General features: G+C 38.8%; 2 protein-coding genes across 3 annotated transcripts in view; one reads left to right on the top strand and one right to left on the bottom strand.

The window, feature by feature from the left end:
• LOC129842433 (zinc finger protein 271-like) overlaps nt 1-17447 on the top strand; it is a 222072-nt gene that overhangs the window by 84268 nt on the left and 120357 nt on the right. The window lies entirely within an intron of this gene.
• Nucleotides 4894-16275, bottom strand: LOC129842439 (zinc finger protein OZF-like). The gene is made up of 2 exons (XM_055911005.1): nt 15735-16275; nt 4894-8672 (listed from the first exon to the last, which is right to left on the bottom strand). Exons 1-2 carry the CDS (start codon nt 15991-15993, stop codon nt 7270-7272), a joined length of 1662 nt encoding a protein of 553 aa, XP_055766980.1. The 5' UTR covers nt 15994-16275; the 3' UTR covers nt 4894-7269.

Below are 17447 nucleotides of genomic sequence, written 5' to 3'. Positions count from 1 at the left end.
CTATGTAAATGTCTCTCGGACAAGGTGAGTTTTATCAATATACACTCTAAAAAGTAAAGGTTCCTGGAGTATCCTTTAGGTGTTCTTCAAATTGAAACTGTGGGGGAACCCCTAAAAGTTATTTGAAGAACCTTTTGTGGGAACCCCTATAAGTTTATCAAAGAACCTTTTGGGGTTCATTTTTTAAAACTCCCTGTCCACCCTCCCTGCATTACAAAAACATATTTTAATAACAATATTGACTGAAATAATTAATTGTTTATTTAGTGGCACCACAAATGTGAATTAATATTTACAAAACAATTTACCAAACAAAACACATTACAAAATTGCAACATTTCTGCAGACATGTCAGACCATAACAAATAATACATTTACTTTGTATAATGCTTTTCATGACATTTAAAAAAATATAAAAAATAATGTTGTACAATAAAAACAACATACATTAAAAATGAATCATAGGTAAACTAACAATATTGTAGACTTGATGCTAAATACAGATTTTTCAGCTTTAGTGTGTATATCGTATCCACTTAGTTATGTTAGGAAGTTTACCATTTATGGCCAGCCCTGGTAACTTCCCCCCAACTGCTCTTATCCCCAGAACACAGTAACTTAACAACATAAGTGTTTTTCTGACATTTTTGGGAAATTTAAGGAAAAAAATAATTCTGCCCTAGCAGAGCCTCAAGTCCCATGGGGACGTCCTCGAGGGCGTGGATGTTCTCCCCATCAAAGGCCAGCGGGATTTCACTCTCACGGTGAAATGGATTTCCCCATTGTCCCATGAAGATTCAGTTTGTATTTGTAACAGTATAACTTTAGACGGTCCCCACGGGCGCGAACCAGGGACCATTTGCACACATCAACCGCGGCCCTTGCAGAGAAAGGGGAAACACTACTTCTACGTTTCAGAGCAAGTGACGTAACTGATTGAAACGCTGTTAGCGCGTACCCGCTAACTAGCTAGCCATTTCACATCCGTTACATATTGACTGCTATGTAGGTTGAATGTACACTTCAAATGCAGCTGTCCTACAACAGATCTGTACCTTCTTCTTGATCCCAATTGCATTGTGTCCATGTTCTGTCCTATAAGAATTTCAAAGGAAGAGAAAATGTGTCAAAGAATAGTCTTACAAGCATTAAAACATATATATATGTATAAAATAAATATTGAAAGATAAATGGCATCGACTTACAATTTAATGTAAAATAGAAGAACATATTGGAGAAAGCACTAGCCAATACAGTACTGCCATTCAGTAACAGTACTGCCATACAGGCCTAATATCACTTTCAAGATATCTTTGTACACAAATTGTTTAATATTTTATCAGGCTGACTTGAAAGATTACAAGCAACATTTTGCTGAGTGGCAATACTGTGTTTGGATTCTGAAGGGCATTTATACAAAAGAGGTAGTCTAGACACTGTATTAATACCATTATGCATTTGAATCCCATCTACAGCTACGATCTAAGATATTAATTTCCCTCCACAAGGGGGCGTACATGTAACGTTTCCAAAATGGGATAGTATTGTCCATGTAACGTTTCCAAAATGGGATAGTATTGTACATGTAACGTTTCCAAAATGGGATAGTATTGTCCATGTAACGTCTCCAAAATGGGATAGTATTGTCCATGTAACGTCTCCAAAATGGGATAGTATTGTACATGTAACGTTTCCAAAATGGGATAGTATTGTCCATGTAACGTTTCCAAAATGGGATAGTATTGTACATGTAACGTTTCCAAAATGGGATAGTATTGTACATGTAACGTTTCCAAAATGGGATAGTATTGTCCATGTAACGTTTCCAAAATGGGATAGTATTGTCCATGTAACGTCTCCAAAATGGGATAGTATTGTCCATGTAACGTTTCCAAAATGAGATAGTATTGTACATGTAACGTTTCCAAAATGGGATAGTATTGTCCATGTAACGTTTCCAAAATGGGATAGTATTGTCCATGTAACGTTTCCAAAATGGGATAGTATTGTCCATGTAACGTTTCCAAAATGAGATAGTATTGTACATGTAACGTTATGCCCCCTTGTGAGTTAATAGTATTGCATGCTGTAGCAGGCTATATAAAGAGGAAGACCTCCATTGACGATTCAGTTCGTTGTAACATCTCGTCTGGACAGGTCACCGTCCTTAGGTAGTTAGTTAGTTAGTTAACGTTAGCTAGTTCATTATCACAAAAGTGAGAACTGCTCTAGATTGGAAACTTACGTTAATGAGTGTAAAGCCATGTTGACTTCATGGAAACGATATACAATATATGGGAAAGAATATAGTTGAGGAAATAATCCAAACCTAGTTGTGCCTAGTTAGGACATAACGTTAGCTAGCTAGATAACGGTACTGTACTGTAGCTCATACAACGCCGACGGTCAAACCCGGCTTTCTAATATTTACGGTAATTAACTATAGTAACGTTATGGAAGATATTCACAGAAAACCATCATTGTCTTCGTTATTCATTATTAGTATGTTATATTATTATTATATAAATTATTTCGAGACATATTCAGAGCCAAACATCAACCCAACTTAACCTTTTTAACTGTTGTCGCATCCAAACTTGTCACCATCGTTTTCAGTTGTAATTGCGAAGTTCCCGGAAGAAGTCCAGCAACAACGGAGGTTCCTCGATGAACCCACCTTCTAACAAGTTCTTTGAAGAACCTTTTGTGGCTGTTTTTCATTGACCAAGAACCCTACGGTTCTTAGGGGATCTGAGAACAACTCCAGTTGAACCCTTCATTTTTAGAGTTGTAGTCGGCTCTATTTACGCTCAGATTCAAAACATGATGATTAGCATCAACGATCAAGTCAGCTGCTGCTGCTCCAATACTGTATGAGGTGAGACGTTGAACTGATGTTGAACCGGGCAGTCAGCTGCTGCTGCTCCAATACAGTATGAGGTGAGACGTTGAACTGATGTTGAACAGGGCAGACAGCTGCTCCAATACTGTATGAGGTGAGACGTTGAACTGATGTTGAACCGGGCAGTCAGCTGCTGCTGCTCCAATACAGTATGAGGTGAGACGGTGAACTGATGTTGAACAGGGCAGTCAGCTGCTGCTGCTCCAATACAGTATGAGGTGAGACGGTGAACTGATGTTGAACTGGGCAGTCAGCTGCTGCTGCTCCAATACAGTATGAGGTGAGACGGTGAACTGACGTTGAACCGGGCAGTCAGCTGCTGCCGCTCCAATACAGTATGAGGTGAGATGGTGAACTGACGTTGAACTGGGCAGTCAGCTGCTGCTGCTCCAATACAGTATGAGGTGAGACGGTGAACTGATGTTGAACTGGGAAGTCAGCTGCTGCTGCTCCAATACAGTATGAGGTGAGACGGTGAACTGACGTTGAACTGGGCAGTCAGCTGCTGCTCTAATACAGTATGAGGTGACGGTGAACTGATGTTGAATCATAATGAATAAGTTAATTAGTGAAACTGTTAAAAAAATAGTATATGGAATATTAAATATATTACGGTATTGTTATCATATAGAAACATTATGGAATATTGTACAATATATTACGGTATTGTTATCATATAGAAATATCATGGAATATTGTACATCATATTAAATATATTACTCTATTGTTATCATCTAGAAACATCATGGAATATTGTACATCATATTCAATATATTACTCTATTATTATCCTATAGAAACATCATGGAATATTGTACATCATATTAGCATCAACATACATTATTGTTTAATTCAATTTCACATAATAAGGATTTTTCATATTTTCAAGTTCAGAAGTCAGAACCCATCACCTGCTATGTAAAAGAGACAGAAGAATGCACAATGACCAATGCTATCCGGGATCCTTGGGACATCCCTACCCTAAACCCTAACTTAACCATTTTAAATGTCAACTTCAACGGGCTAGGGACTTCCCAAGGATGTATCTCTACCTGAAAATACATGATCTAAGTGATTGATAGTTGGTATTCAGCAGTCATAAAGCCTTATTTACTTTAATGAACTACTAAAATAGTGATTTTGTCAGACAGCATAGACAGCAGCTTTACACTTTATTGACTGACTGATCCATTCATCCTTACATCCCTCCTCAGCCTTCCTCTCCTCTGAAGACCCAGTGAGGGTGGAGCTCAGTCAGAGAGCTGTTCAGGGATTGGTTAGGAAGAACACTTCTACAGCCAGAGAGGTGAGAGGTCACACATTGTTTAGATGGTAAATATTTATGTCCTCTTAGTGGAGTAGAGTAGAGTAGAGTCCTCAGCCTTCCTCTCCGTATTAGGTATTTGTTGTGAAATTGTTAGATATTACTGCACTGTTGGAGCTAGGAACACAAGCATTTAGTTAGATACTACTGTTGGAAACACCCCATCTCTTTACATTGCTTATTTATATTCAGTGGCCTGACTGCGTCCAGACAATGTCAAAGGCCCATCCTGGTAGATCTGAACCTAATGCAGCTTGGAGTGATCAGATGACAGAAGTCACATTTAGGTGCCAGGTGTAACTGTAACTGAGGCTGTAGATGCTCCATATCCATTACTTTGAGTGTTTTATATAATATGACTAAATGTGTTTATTTCTGTGTTCCAGGGGCAGTCAAGAAATGGAACGGCAAGGCCACAGAACATGACATAAGCAGAGCTGTGGGAGACCACCTCAAGCCCCTGGTAGAGCCGGGGGTGGTGTTTACCACTCCACCAGCAGAGCTGTGTGAGACCACCTCAAGCCCCTGGTAGAGCCGGGGATGGTGTTTACCACTCCACCACGCCTTCAGCAGGCTTGAAAAGTGGGATTGAGACTGTTTTTCATACTAAGATGGACGATCAGTCTGTTGATTGGTCAGACATTGGATTAATCTTGTTTTGCAATATGTTCAAATCAAATCAAGCTTTATTTATACAGCACATTTCAGACATGGATGCAACACAATGGCTTCACAGGAAAAAAGTGAAATATTTAGTACACAAACATAAGAGGATTAAAAAAAATAATAATCACAACTTAAAGACTAATGAGCATCCTAAGGAAATGCCATTGATTAAAATGTTAAAATATCCAACCCAAAATATAAGCTTGTTTTTTAGGAGGGGCTCTGAAAGACACTATGGGGGTGTCCACTGAAAGTTGACTAGTAACAACAACTGGGACATAAAAGACACCCACCATGAGACCCACTAAATCTGCCCAAGAAGAGGCAAACGAAAGAAAAACCCACAACAAACTTAAAGACAGGAAGCAAACCAAAACGGTAGCGCAACAAAAGGTGATATATATAGCCAATTATTCAGATCATTCATTCAGACAAACCAAAACTTCCATTTCACATAATCTACAATGCTTCACCTTCACCAATATAAACATGGTGTCTACTGGCTGTCAACATTTAAAAACAAGAAAAAACACATATTTCTAAATAATAATATACAATCGTATTATTTTTTTCTACTTTTTCTTTCTATAGAATCCTAAAACTCACTAGCTTCTAGAACTCTCATCTTCCTAAAACCCACTAGCTTCTAGAACTCTCGTCTTCCTAAAACCCACTATCTTCTAAAACCCACTAGCTTCTAGAACTCTCGTCTTCCTAAAACTCACTAGCTTCTAGAACTGTCGTCTTCCTAAAACTCACTAGCTTCTAGAACTCTCGTCTTCCTAAAACTCACTAGCTTCTAGAACTGTCGTCTTCCTAAAACCCACTAGCTTCTAGAACTCTCGTCCCCTTGGAACGAGCCCAAACAAAACTCAAATCAAATAGGATTAGTCACATGCGCCGGATACAACACTGGAACTCTTACTTACGAGCCCTTAACAGTGCCGTTTCAAAAAAAACACAGAAAAGAATAAGAGATAAAACTAATCTCCAACACGGGAAAAACGTGTCAAAATAAATTGTGATCATGGTAACTCACTGGCTAAATGCAAAACACAAATCTATTTGACTGCCCACCCTTGAGATAATCAGCAACCAAGTTGTCCTTACCACGGACATGTCTGATTTCAAGAGGAAACTCCTGCGATATCCGTAGTAACTTTACACCTCACTGCGGAGCTTCTCTCTCTTTTCAGGGTTCACTAGATAGGCATGTTGTTGGATATAAAAGCAGGGTAACAATGTCAATATAAATGTACCCAAAAATGTCAAGTTGGTTGCATGAATAACTATGATTACTAAATGTTACATAATATGAAATATCAAAACCAAATGTTCACCCCTTTGTTAATATGTATTGGCAATACTTCACTTAATGGTGAGGCATGGAATAATAAAACATATATATTTCGTCAGGCTGAATGTTTGAAATATATGAGGTGATTTGGGTCATGCTTCTTCAGTAGTGGAATAAAGACAATTAGCATTTGAATGTTGTAAAGAAATACTGGAGTGATGTCAGATTGTTAATAAAAATTGATTATAGGTGTATCGGCTGCAAGTACGTTGAAATTAAGCAGTTTAAGTCATTGAAAAAAATCAACCACCCGAAAAGACATCTTTCAACTTTCACTTTCAACTACAACGAAACATATACTGGACAGAACATATACTGGACAGAACATATACTGGACAGAACATATACTGAACAGAACATATACTGGACAGAACATATATTGGACGTCAGGCATAGTCTTATTTTCAACGTCTTTTGAATGACATTTTGATAAATGGGAATAGTGCAATGTCAAAACACAGTTTTAACGTGTCCAAATCAATAACCAATATGCAGAAACAGTTTGAAATGTTGCATTTTGATTCCAGTGGGTCACCAACATGGTAAGTGTAACACAGCTCTTTTTTGTTAGTCACTTTTTGATAAATCTCATAAATAATACTCTTTCAATTCAGAGCCTGGATTTCCCCCCTGAGGCTAATATCCATATCATGTTGAAATCAATAGAACAGGGGACAAACGTTTAGGGTTCTACATTGTGACATCATTAAAATACTCCTACTACAATGTTAAAACATTCTACATTGTGACATCATTAAAATACTCCTACTACAATGTTAAAACATTCTACATTGTGACATCATTAAAATACTCCTACTACAATGTTAAAACATTCTACATTGTGACATTATTTCATTGATATCATGAAACAACTGCTTCATGTATGTATTTTCTGATGTTTGATCAGATATCTTTTATCAGAGTATCTCTTGTCACATTGATCACAGATAAAAGGTTTCCCTCCTGTGTGTGCTCTCTGGTGTATAGTCAAATAGCTAGATGTAGTAAAACTCTTCCCACACTAATCACAGCTGTAAGGTTTCTCTCCTGTGTGTGTTCCCTGGTGTATTGTCAGACGACCAGATGAAAGAAAACTCTTCCCACATTGATCACAGCTATAAGGTTTCTCTCCTGTGTGTATTCTCTGGTGTAGAGTCAGAGAGCCAGATGTAGTAAAACTCTTCCCACATTGACCACAGCTATAAGGTTTCTCTCCTGTGTGAGTTCTCCGGTGTGATTTCAGGGTTTGTAGCTGAATAAAACTCTTGCCACATTGATCACAGCCATAAGGTTTATCTCCTGTGTGTGTTCTCTGGTGTCTAGTCAGATTGCTAGATGCAGTAAAACTCTTCCCACATTGATCACAGCCATAAGGTTTCTCTCCTGTGTGTGTTCTCTGGTGCACTGTCAGATGGCCAGAAGTAGAAAAACTCTTCCCACATTGATCACAGCCATAAGGTTTCTCTCCTGTGTGAGTTCTCTGGTGTATAGTCAGATAACTAGATGAAGTAAAACTTTCCCCACATTGATCACAGCCATAAGGTTTCTCTCCTGTGTGAGTTCTCCGGTGTCCTGTCAGGCTGCATAGCTGAGTAAAACTCTTCCCACATTGATCACAGCTATAAGATTTCTCTCCTGTGTGTGTTCTCTGGTGTATAGTTAGATAGCCAGATGTAGTAAAACTCTTCCTACAGTGATCACAGCTATATGGTTTCTCTCCTGTGTGTCCCCGTCGGTGTACTATCAGGTTGCTTAGATGAGTAAAACTCTTCCCACATTGATCACAGCCATAAGATTTCTCTCCTGTGTGTGTTCTCTGGTGTGCAGTCAGATGGCTAGATATAGCAAAACTCTTCCCACATTGATCACAGCTATAAGATTTCTCTCCTGTGTGTGTTCTCTGGTGTATAGTTAGATTACCAGATGTAGTAAAACTCTTCCTACAGTGATCACAGCTATAAGGTTTCTCTCCTGTGTGTGTTCTCTGGTGTATAGTTAGATTACCAGATGTAGTAAAACTCTTCCTACAGTGATCACAGCTATATGGTTTCTCTCCTGTGTGTCCCCGCCGGTGTACTATCAGGTTGCTTAGATGAGTAAAACTCCTCCCACATTGATAACAGCCAAAAGGTTTCTCTCCAGTGTGTGTTCTATGGTGGGATTTCAGGGAGCGTGACTGAGTAAAACTCTTCCCACATTGATCACAGCTATAAGGCTTCTCTCCTGTGTGTACTTGCTGGTGTATTATAAGTTCCGATGAAGATTTGCAACCTTTCCCACAGTCAGAGCAGCAATGAGATGTCTTCCCTGTGGATCTCTGCTGGTGTTTCTTGAGTTCTGATGTGAAGAGACTCTTCTCTGCCTCGTCAGCATCATGATGTTGTTGAGACTCCCCAGAGGATCCACGATAGTCCCGTCTCTCTCCTGTGTGAATGACAATGTCAGACAGAAGGTTAAAGGCCCACAACAGCAGAAATCCACTGTTAATTTGAGGTAAAAGGTGATACCCATGAAGTTGTACAACAATTGACGCCTGTTAAATTATTTGACAATTGTCTTGTTTTCTCGTTTTCACAGTAGTAACATCGATGATTGTAGGCTCAAAATAAGTTATTAAAGTTGTTGAAATCCTAAGCAGTGTGCCAGATGACTTTTGGTCTCCAATATAGGCCCCTTTCTGTGTTTGTAAAATTGCGGCAGGAGGGCGATGCAACACAATTTGGTTGCAGAAACTCCTCCCTGCTAATGAGGAAACCACTAGTTATGGATGTAGTATATCTGGTAATGAGGACACCACTAGTTATGGATGTAGTATATCTGGTAATGAGGAAACCACTAGTTATGGATGTAGTATATCTGGTAATGAGGAAACCACTAGTTATGGATGTAGTATATCTGGTAATGAGGAAACCACTAGTTATGGATGTAGTATATCTGGTAATGAGGAAACCACTAGTTATGGATGTAGTATATCTGGTAATGAGGAAACCACTAGTTATGGATGTAGTATATCTGGTAATGAGGAAACCACTAGTTATGGATGTAGTATATCTGGTAATGAGGAAACCACTAGTTATGGATGTAGTATATCTGGTAATGAGGAAACCACTAGTTATGGATGTAGTATATCTGGTAATGAGGAAACCACTAGTTATGGATGTAGTATATCTGGTAATGAGGAAACCACTAGTTATGGATGTAGTATATCTGGTAATGAGGAAACCACTAGTTATGGATGTAGAATATCTGCTAATGAGGAAACCACTAGTTATGGATGTAGTATATCTAGTAATGAGGAAACCACTAGTTATGGGTGTAGTATATCTGGTAATGAGGAAACCGATAGTTATGGATGTAGTATATCTGGTAATGAGGAAACCGATAGTTATGGATGTAGTATATCTGGTAATGAGGAAACCACTAGTTATGGATGTAGTATATCTGGTAATGAGGAAACCACTAGTTATGGATGTAGTATATCTGGTAATGAGGAAACCACTAGTTATGGATGTAGTATATCTGGTAATGAGGAAACCACTAGTTATGGATGTAGTATATCTGGTAATGAGGAAACCACTAGTTATGGATGTAGTATATCTGGTAATGAGGAAACCACTAGTTATGGATGTACTATATCTGGTAATGAGGAAATCACTAGTTAAGGATGTAGTATATCTGGTAATGAGGAAACCACTAGTTATGGATGTAGTATATCTGCCTGGAGCAAAAATGGTGAGCAAAGATTTTAGTTTTTCACAATGTATTCTGAATGGGGGAAAACTCAGGGGAGTAACCTCCATGTCCAGGTTGCTTATGAGTGCATTTCACACTACTTTAGATTATTTTTGTAAGGCTCGTTTGAATGTCCTGCTTAATATAATGTTTGTGTCATCACAAATCAACCGCTTTGTATTTAAAAAACCCTTCAACCAGTAAAATGCTCTTTGGCTTTTCCATCAACCTGACAATGAGGGCTTGTACACTGTTTGCCAAATTGGCCTATAACTTCACCTAATAAACAAATATACCTGTAATGAACAAAGAAGCACTTTGGTTGTTATTGCAGCCTAGCATAGTGTACTCTAGGACCCAAAACAATATCAGACCTACTGTAGGACGCATAACTTCACCTAACAATAACAGACCTACTGTAGAACCCATAACTTCCCCTAACAACATAGACCTACTGTAGGACCCATAACTTCACCAAACAACAACATAGACCTACTGTAGGACCCCTAACTTCACCTAACAACAACATAGACCTACTGTAGGACCCATAACTTCACCTAACAACAACATAGACCTACTGTAGGACCCATAACTTCACCTAACAATAACAGACCTACTGTAGGACCCATAACTTCACCTAACTACAAATATAGGAAAATAGCTCTGTGTGTTGTACAATAGCCTATCCACCAAGGAACAGTTGTCTACACATTATGAGGTTTGTATCTCTGTGTCCAAACAGACTAACGAGACCCTACAGTAAATCAAGCAGACAATAACATTATAAACATCAATATGTTAGGGATGTTGGATCCAACGTGGAGCACGGCATAACTGTCTTTACCAGAGTAATGAATGAAGAAGCACTTTGGTTGTTGTTGCATGTTGTGATATTTATCATGTGACTGTCATTCAGAAAATGATTTCCTGGATCAGCTGATGATAGTTGAACATGTGACTAACTAAACAGCTACAGTATTAAGAATTATGTGTAATTATTGAAGAACCACATTAATGACAGTATCCATTTGGGTGTTGTCAATAAAGTTAAGGGGACTCTCCGTTAGAACCATTGGATTTAGCACACTCTGAAATTATTTAGAATTTCTGTGCCTATGAAAACTGTTTTCCCACCGTAACATAAGGAAACTAAATGTTACGTAGGTAGAGTGCATTTCAGAGATCTGAATACAAAAAACTGTCCTAACAGGACAATAACCTAAACCACAAGGCCAAATCTACACTGGAGGAGCTAACCAAGATGACATTGAATGTTCCTGAGTGGCCTAGTTACAGTTTGGACTTAAATCATCTTTAAAATCTATGTTAAGACTTAAATGGCTTTGTAGCAATGATCAACAACCAACTTGACAGAACAGGAAGGATTTAAAAAAGAATAATGAATATTCACATGAAGATCAGTCTCCTATTGGATGACATCACGACTTCCCATCAAGCCAACTCCTTGAAGGCCTTACTATGACATCACTCACTCCTTCTAGTTTGCAGTTGTCTAAAAAAACACTATTTTGCTCAAAACAATTTATTTGTTTCCCTTTAGTGTGTTTATACTTTACTGTATTTATATATCACTTTTCAACAGGAAAAGTTAAAAATCACTGGAGGACGTCATGAACAATACAGTGTGTGCAAATGGAGTACAGAGACAATAAAGACAATAAGGCAATAAATAGGCCGTAGTAGCAAAGTAATTACAATTTAGCAAATTAACACTGGAGTGATAGATGTGCAGATGATGATGTGCAAGTAGAATATATGTGACTGTAACATATATAACATATATAATATATAAATACTGGTGTGAGCAAAAAAAGTAAATAAAAACATGGGGATGGATGGGCTACTTACAGATGGGCTGTGTACAGCTGCAGCGATCGGTAAGCTGCTCAGATAGCTGATGCTTAAAGTTAGTGAGGGAGATATAAGTCTCCAACTTCAGCGATTTTTGCACTTCGTTCCAGTCATTGGCAGCAGAGAACTGGAAGGAAAGGCGGCCAAAGTAGGTGTTGGCTTTGGGGATGACCAGTGAGATATACTTCCTGAAGCGCGTGCTACGGGTGGGTGTTGCTATGGTGACCAGTGATCTGAGTTAAGGCAGCCCAGCAAAGACTTATAGATGACCTGGAGCCAGTTGGTTTGGCGACGAATATGTAGCGAGGGCCAGCCGACGAGAGCATACAGGTCTTAGTGGTGGGTGGTATATGGGGCTTTGGTGACAAAACGGATGGCACTGTGATAGACTGCATCCAGTTTACTGACTAGAGTGTTGGAGGCTATTTTATAGGTGACATCACCAAAGTCGAGGATCGGTAGGATGGTCAGTTTTACGAGGGTATGTTTGGCAGCAAAAGTGAAGGATGCTTTGTTGCAAAATAGGAAGCCGATTCTAGATTTAATTTTGGATGGGAGATGCTTAATGTGAGTCTGGAAGGATAATTTACAGTCTAACCAGACACCTAGGTATTTGTAGTTGTCCACGTATTCTAAGTCAGCGCCGTCCAGAGTAGTGATAATGGACGGGCGAGCAGGTGCAGGCAGTGATCGGTTGAATAGCATGCATTTAGTTTTACTTGCGTTTAAGAGCAGTTGGAGGTCACGGAAGGAGAGTTGAATGGCATTGGTAGGTGGATTGGATACCACCAGCAGGTATATCTCTCTGGTCACCCCCAAAACCAATTCCTCCTTTGGCCGCCTCTCCTTCCAGTTCTCTGCTGCCAATGACTGGAACGAACTACAAAAATCTCTGAAACTGGAAACACTTATCTCCCTCACTAGCTTTAAGCACCAGCTGTCAGAGCAGCTCACAGATTACTGCACCTGTACATAGCCAATCTATAATTTAGCCCAAACAACTACCTCTTCCCCTACTGTATTTATATATTTTGCTCCTTTGCACCCCATTATTTCTATTTCTACTTTGCACATTCTTCCACTGCAAATCTACCATTCCGGTGTTTTACTTGCTATATTGTATTTACTTCGCCACCATGGCCTTTTTTTTTGCCTTCACCTCCCTTATCTCACCTCACTTGCTCACATTGTATATAGACTTATTTTTCTACTGTATTATTGACTGTATGTTTGTTACACTCCATGTGTAACTGTGTTGTATGTGTCAAACTGCTTTGCTTTATCTTGGCCAGGTCGCAGTTGTAAATGAGAACTTGTTCTCAACTTGCCTACCTGGTTAAATAAAGGTGAAATAAATAAATAAAATAGATCAGCAACGGTGGCTTGCAAACAGTGGATAGTAAGTAGCCCACCTTTGGAATAACTATGTATAGTTATAACTGTAGTATCCTCTATAAATGTAGTATCCTGTATAACTGTAGTATACTGTATAAATGTAGTATCCTGTATAACTATGTATAGTTATAACTGTAGTATCCAGTATAGTCTGGGAGGAGGTGAAACCACTCAGGCTTATTTGATGTGATCTAATGTTTTGATCATCTGGTTTCTTACAAGCATTCAGTCACCAAAGGGGGTTCGGTCATTCCTTTGTTTATATACTGTCTCATTGACAAAAATATTTTGGATTATTTGTTTACATCATTCCTTTGTCTCGACATACACAGTAAACGTGCCAAGGTTCTAATGTTGCCAAGGAGACACATTGTATTATTTATTTACAGTTTGGAGGGTTGGGGGTCTGACATCCAGGCGACACATTTTAGTTCTAATGGTGCCGTTCTGTTATTCTTTTCAGCTTCTTTTTCCAAGCATCTTACATTACTCTGAGACTAGTTATCCTGGAATCTTACATTACTCTGAGACTAGTTATCCTGGAATCTTACATTACTCTGAGACTAGTTATCCTGGGATCTTACATTACTCTGAGACTAGTTATCCTGGGATCTTACATTACTCTGAGACTAGTTATCCTGGAATCTTACATTACTCTGAGACGAGTTATCCTGGGATCTTACATTACTCTGAGACTAGTTATCCTGGGTTCTTACATTACTCTGAGACTAGTTATCCTGGGATCTTAAATTACTCTGAGACTAGTTATCCTGGGGAATAGTTTCAATACATTGCAAAAAACCTAAACCTGTTGTTGCTTTGGCATTATGGGGTATTGTGATGTCATTATGGGGTATTGTGATGTCATTATGGGGTATTGTGATGTCATTATGGGGTATTGTGATGTCATTATGGGGTATTGTGATACATTTTAGAATAAAGGGATGCACCGATATTACATTTTTGGCTAATACCGATATCTAATATTTTCCTTGCCCCAAAAAACGATACCGATAACCGGTATTTAAAATTTTAGAGGCCTTTTAAGCATTCTAGTACAGCATTCTAATAGTTAACACACACACGGATGCAGTGGTCTAAGCCACTGCATCTCAGTGCAAGAGGTGTCACTACAGTCCCTGGTTCGAATCCAGGCTGTATCACATCCGGCCGTGATTGGGAGTCCCACAGTAGTTGTCTGCTATTGGTGTAGAGAGGACGACAAAGGAGAGGGATTCCACATGTGGATAGGAAGATACAAATTATCATTATTACTGGAAAATATTCATTTAAAATCCAGGAATATTATAACTTAAGCTTTCTAGGTCAGTAGGTTACAGTAGGTTGTAACTCTAGATCATGCCAGTAGGTTACAGTAGGTTGTATCTCTCTAGGTCATGCCAGTAGGTTACAGTAGGTTGTAACTCTCTGGGTCATGCCAGTAGGCTACAGTAGATTGTAACTCTCTAGGTCATGCCAGTAGGTTACAGTAGGTTGTATCTCTCTAGGTCATGCCAGTAGGTTACAGTCTCGTATATGTCTCGTTATATGCTATGTGAAGTTTACTTGATCTAACAGAAGTTTCGTAATGCTTAAGTTGTTATGTGGACACGTGACATACCGACAACTTTAATAAAAACACTATAGGAGTTGTCTCCAGATCGCTATGCATATTCATGCTAGTAGCTTAGCATCTCTCTCCATTGAATACAGGCGGTGCATATTCATGCTAGTAGCTTAGCATCCCTCTCCATTGAATACAGGCGGTGCATATTCATGCTAGTAGCTTAGCATCTCTCTCCACTGAATACAGGCGGTGCATATTCATGCTAGTAGCTTAGCATCTCTCTCCACTGAATACAGGCGGTGCATATTCATGCTAGTAGCTTAGCATCTCTCTCCATTGAATACAGGTGGTGCATATTCATGCTAGTAGCTTAGCATCTCTCTCCATTGAATACAGGCGGTGCATATTCATGCTAGTAGCTTAGCATCTCTCTCCATTGAATACAGACGGTTGACGACAAAAACCCTCATAGAATATAAACAATAGATTACAATAATAAGATGAATCCACCAATCCAAAAACAGGATAGGCGGGAGCTAGACAACCCGCAGTGCCGCTTTGTGGACAACGACTCCCCTTGTTAGGGCGGCGAGACATCTTGTCAGTATATCCATTATCTTTGTTGTAGCCAACCCCAACTCTCACATGGCACTATTGGGGGGCACGGTGTGTAGTAAAACATCACTACATGAAAATCACTACATGCAGTGCCCCGCAGTCTGCGGTCAGCAGATAGACCCTTCTCAAATATATATGTTAAGTCACTTTTTGGAAACGGAACAGAGAAAACAAGGGGTAGCTTGCTCTCTACGTCGTCTGATTATAGACATATCAGTCATCATCCTGGGCCCTCCGTTGAAGAGGTATTGACGAGCCAACTGAATATCCAAAGTTAAAAACACATTTAAGGCGGTACTTACTGGTGTTAATCAGATCTCCTATCTCCTCCTCTTCATCGTTCAATGTGACAGTAATCTCCCTTTCCTTCTTCACTCCATAAACTGCATCCTCCTCTTCTTCTTCCTCCTCTTCTTTCACTGAAACGTCTTTCTCTTCTTTTTTAACTGTGACTTCCTCTTCTTCCTTCTCCTCTTTCACGACAATGTTCAGCCCCAGAGCTTCTTTCTCCGTCCAGCAGACCTCTTCTTTAACAAGAGGGGAGAAGCTTACTGACCTCATGGTCGGGGATGTTAGCTAGCTATCATTAGCGAATAGGCTAGTGCTAATTTAACCAGCCAGCTACTATAGCTGACTAATACAAAATAACGTAATATTAAATAGGTTAACAAGTAGATACGACCTAAGTGTGTCGAAAACACAGTAGGTAATATACACGGAAAGCGTATAAATAGCTTTAATCTTTCGGCTATGTTGGCTAGCAAGCTACCGAGGTGGTTGACGAGCTGTTTATGAAGAACCGTCCACTAGATTATACGTCACGCTGGCAGCGTCGCCTGAAAGACGCACATCGCCGTCTGCTGACTGGAGGGGAAACGCCGTTGAGGATCATATGTTATTTTCAGACAAAGATTATTTTAAATGGATTTAATTAAATAATACAATAATATTGAGACATACAAAGACAGGAATGTGTTGATTGATTAGTACGAATAAAAATCGTTACTACAGCACATTTAAGGCAGTTACATTAAGTCAAACTAAATCGAAATAATTAGCCAGCTACTGTAGGTCTATACTGCTCCTACATGGTGTAACAATACATCATGTAGATGTATATAATGAACAGACTAGGTCTATACTGCTGCTACATGGTGTAACAATACATCATGTAGATGTATATAATGAACAGACTAGGTCTATACTGCTTCTACACGGTGTAACAATACATCATGTAGATGTATATAATGAACAGACTAGGTCTATACTGCTCCTACATGGTGTAACAATACATCAAGTAGATGTAAATAATGAACAGACTAGGTCTATACTGCTCCTACATAGTGTAACAATACATCATGTAGATGTATATAATGAACAGTCTAGGTCTATACTGCTCCTACATGGTGTAACAATACATCATGTAGATGTATATAATGAACAGACTAGGTCTATACTGCTCCTACATGGTGTAACAATACATCTACATGAAGGAAAGAAGGAGAGAAATTCCACAAATTAACATTTAACAAGGCACACCTGTTAATTGAAATGAATTCTAGTTGACTACCTCATGAAGCTGGTTGAGATAATGCCAAGGGTGACTGCTTTGAAGAGTCTCAAATAGAAATATATTTTGATTTGATTAACCCTTTTTTGGTTATTACATGATTACATTTGTGTTATTTCATAGTTTTGATGTCTTCATTATTATTCTCCAATGTAGAAAATAGTAAAAATAAAGAAAAACCCTTGAATGAGCAGGTGTGTCCAAACTTTTGACTGGTACTGTATGTAAATGTAATATTTCAGTTGTTGTTTTTGATACATTTGAAACATTTATAAAAACCTGTTTTTGCTTTGTCATTATGGGGTATTGTGATGTCATTATGGGGTATTGTGATGTCATTATGGGGTATTGTGATGTCATTATGTGGTATTGTGTGTAGAATGATGAGGGTAAATTATTGATTTAATCCATTTTAGAATAACGTAACAAAATGTGGAAAAAGTGA

Source organism: Salvelinus fontinalis, unplaced genomic scaffold, assembly GCF_029448725.1.
Source record: "Salvelinus fontinalis isolate EN_2023a unplaced genomic scaffold, ASM2944872v1 scaffold_0041, whole genome shotgun sequence".
In the NCBI taxonomy this organism is placed as follows: Eukaryota; Metazoa; Chordata; class Actinopteri; order Salmoniformes; family Salmonidae; genus Salvelinus; species Salvelinus fontinalis.
This window is presented reverse-complemented; position numbering and strand designations above follow the sequence as displayed.

What these genes read in the sequence shown, in the direction of transcription:
- LOC129842439 (XM_055911005.1), bottom strand. Translation starts at nt 15,993, where the DNA reads ATGAGGTCAGTAAGCTTCTCCCCTCTTGTTAAAGAAGAGGTCTGCTGG. An exon ending in AGGAGATCTGATTAACACCA is followed by an intron (nt 8,673 to 15,734) that starts GTAAGTACCGCC and finishes TCATTCACACAG; the next exon opens with GAGAGAGACGGGACTATCGT.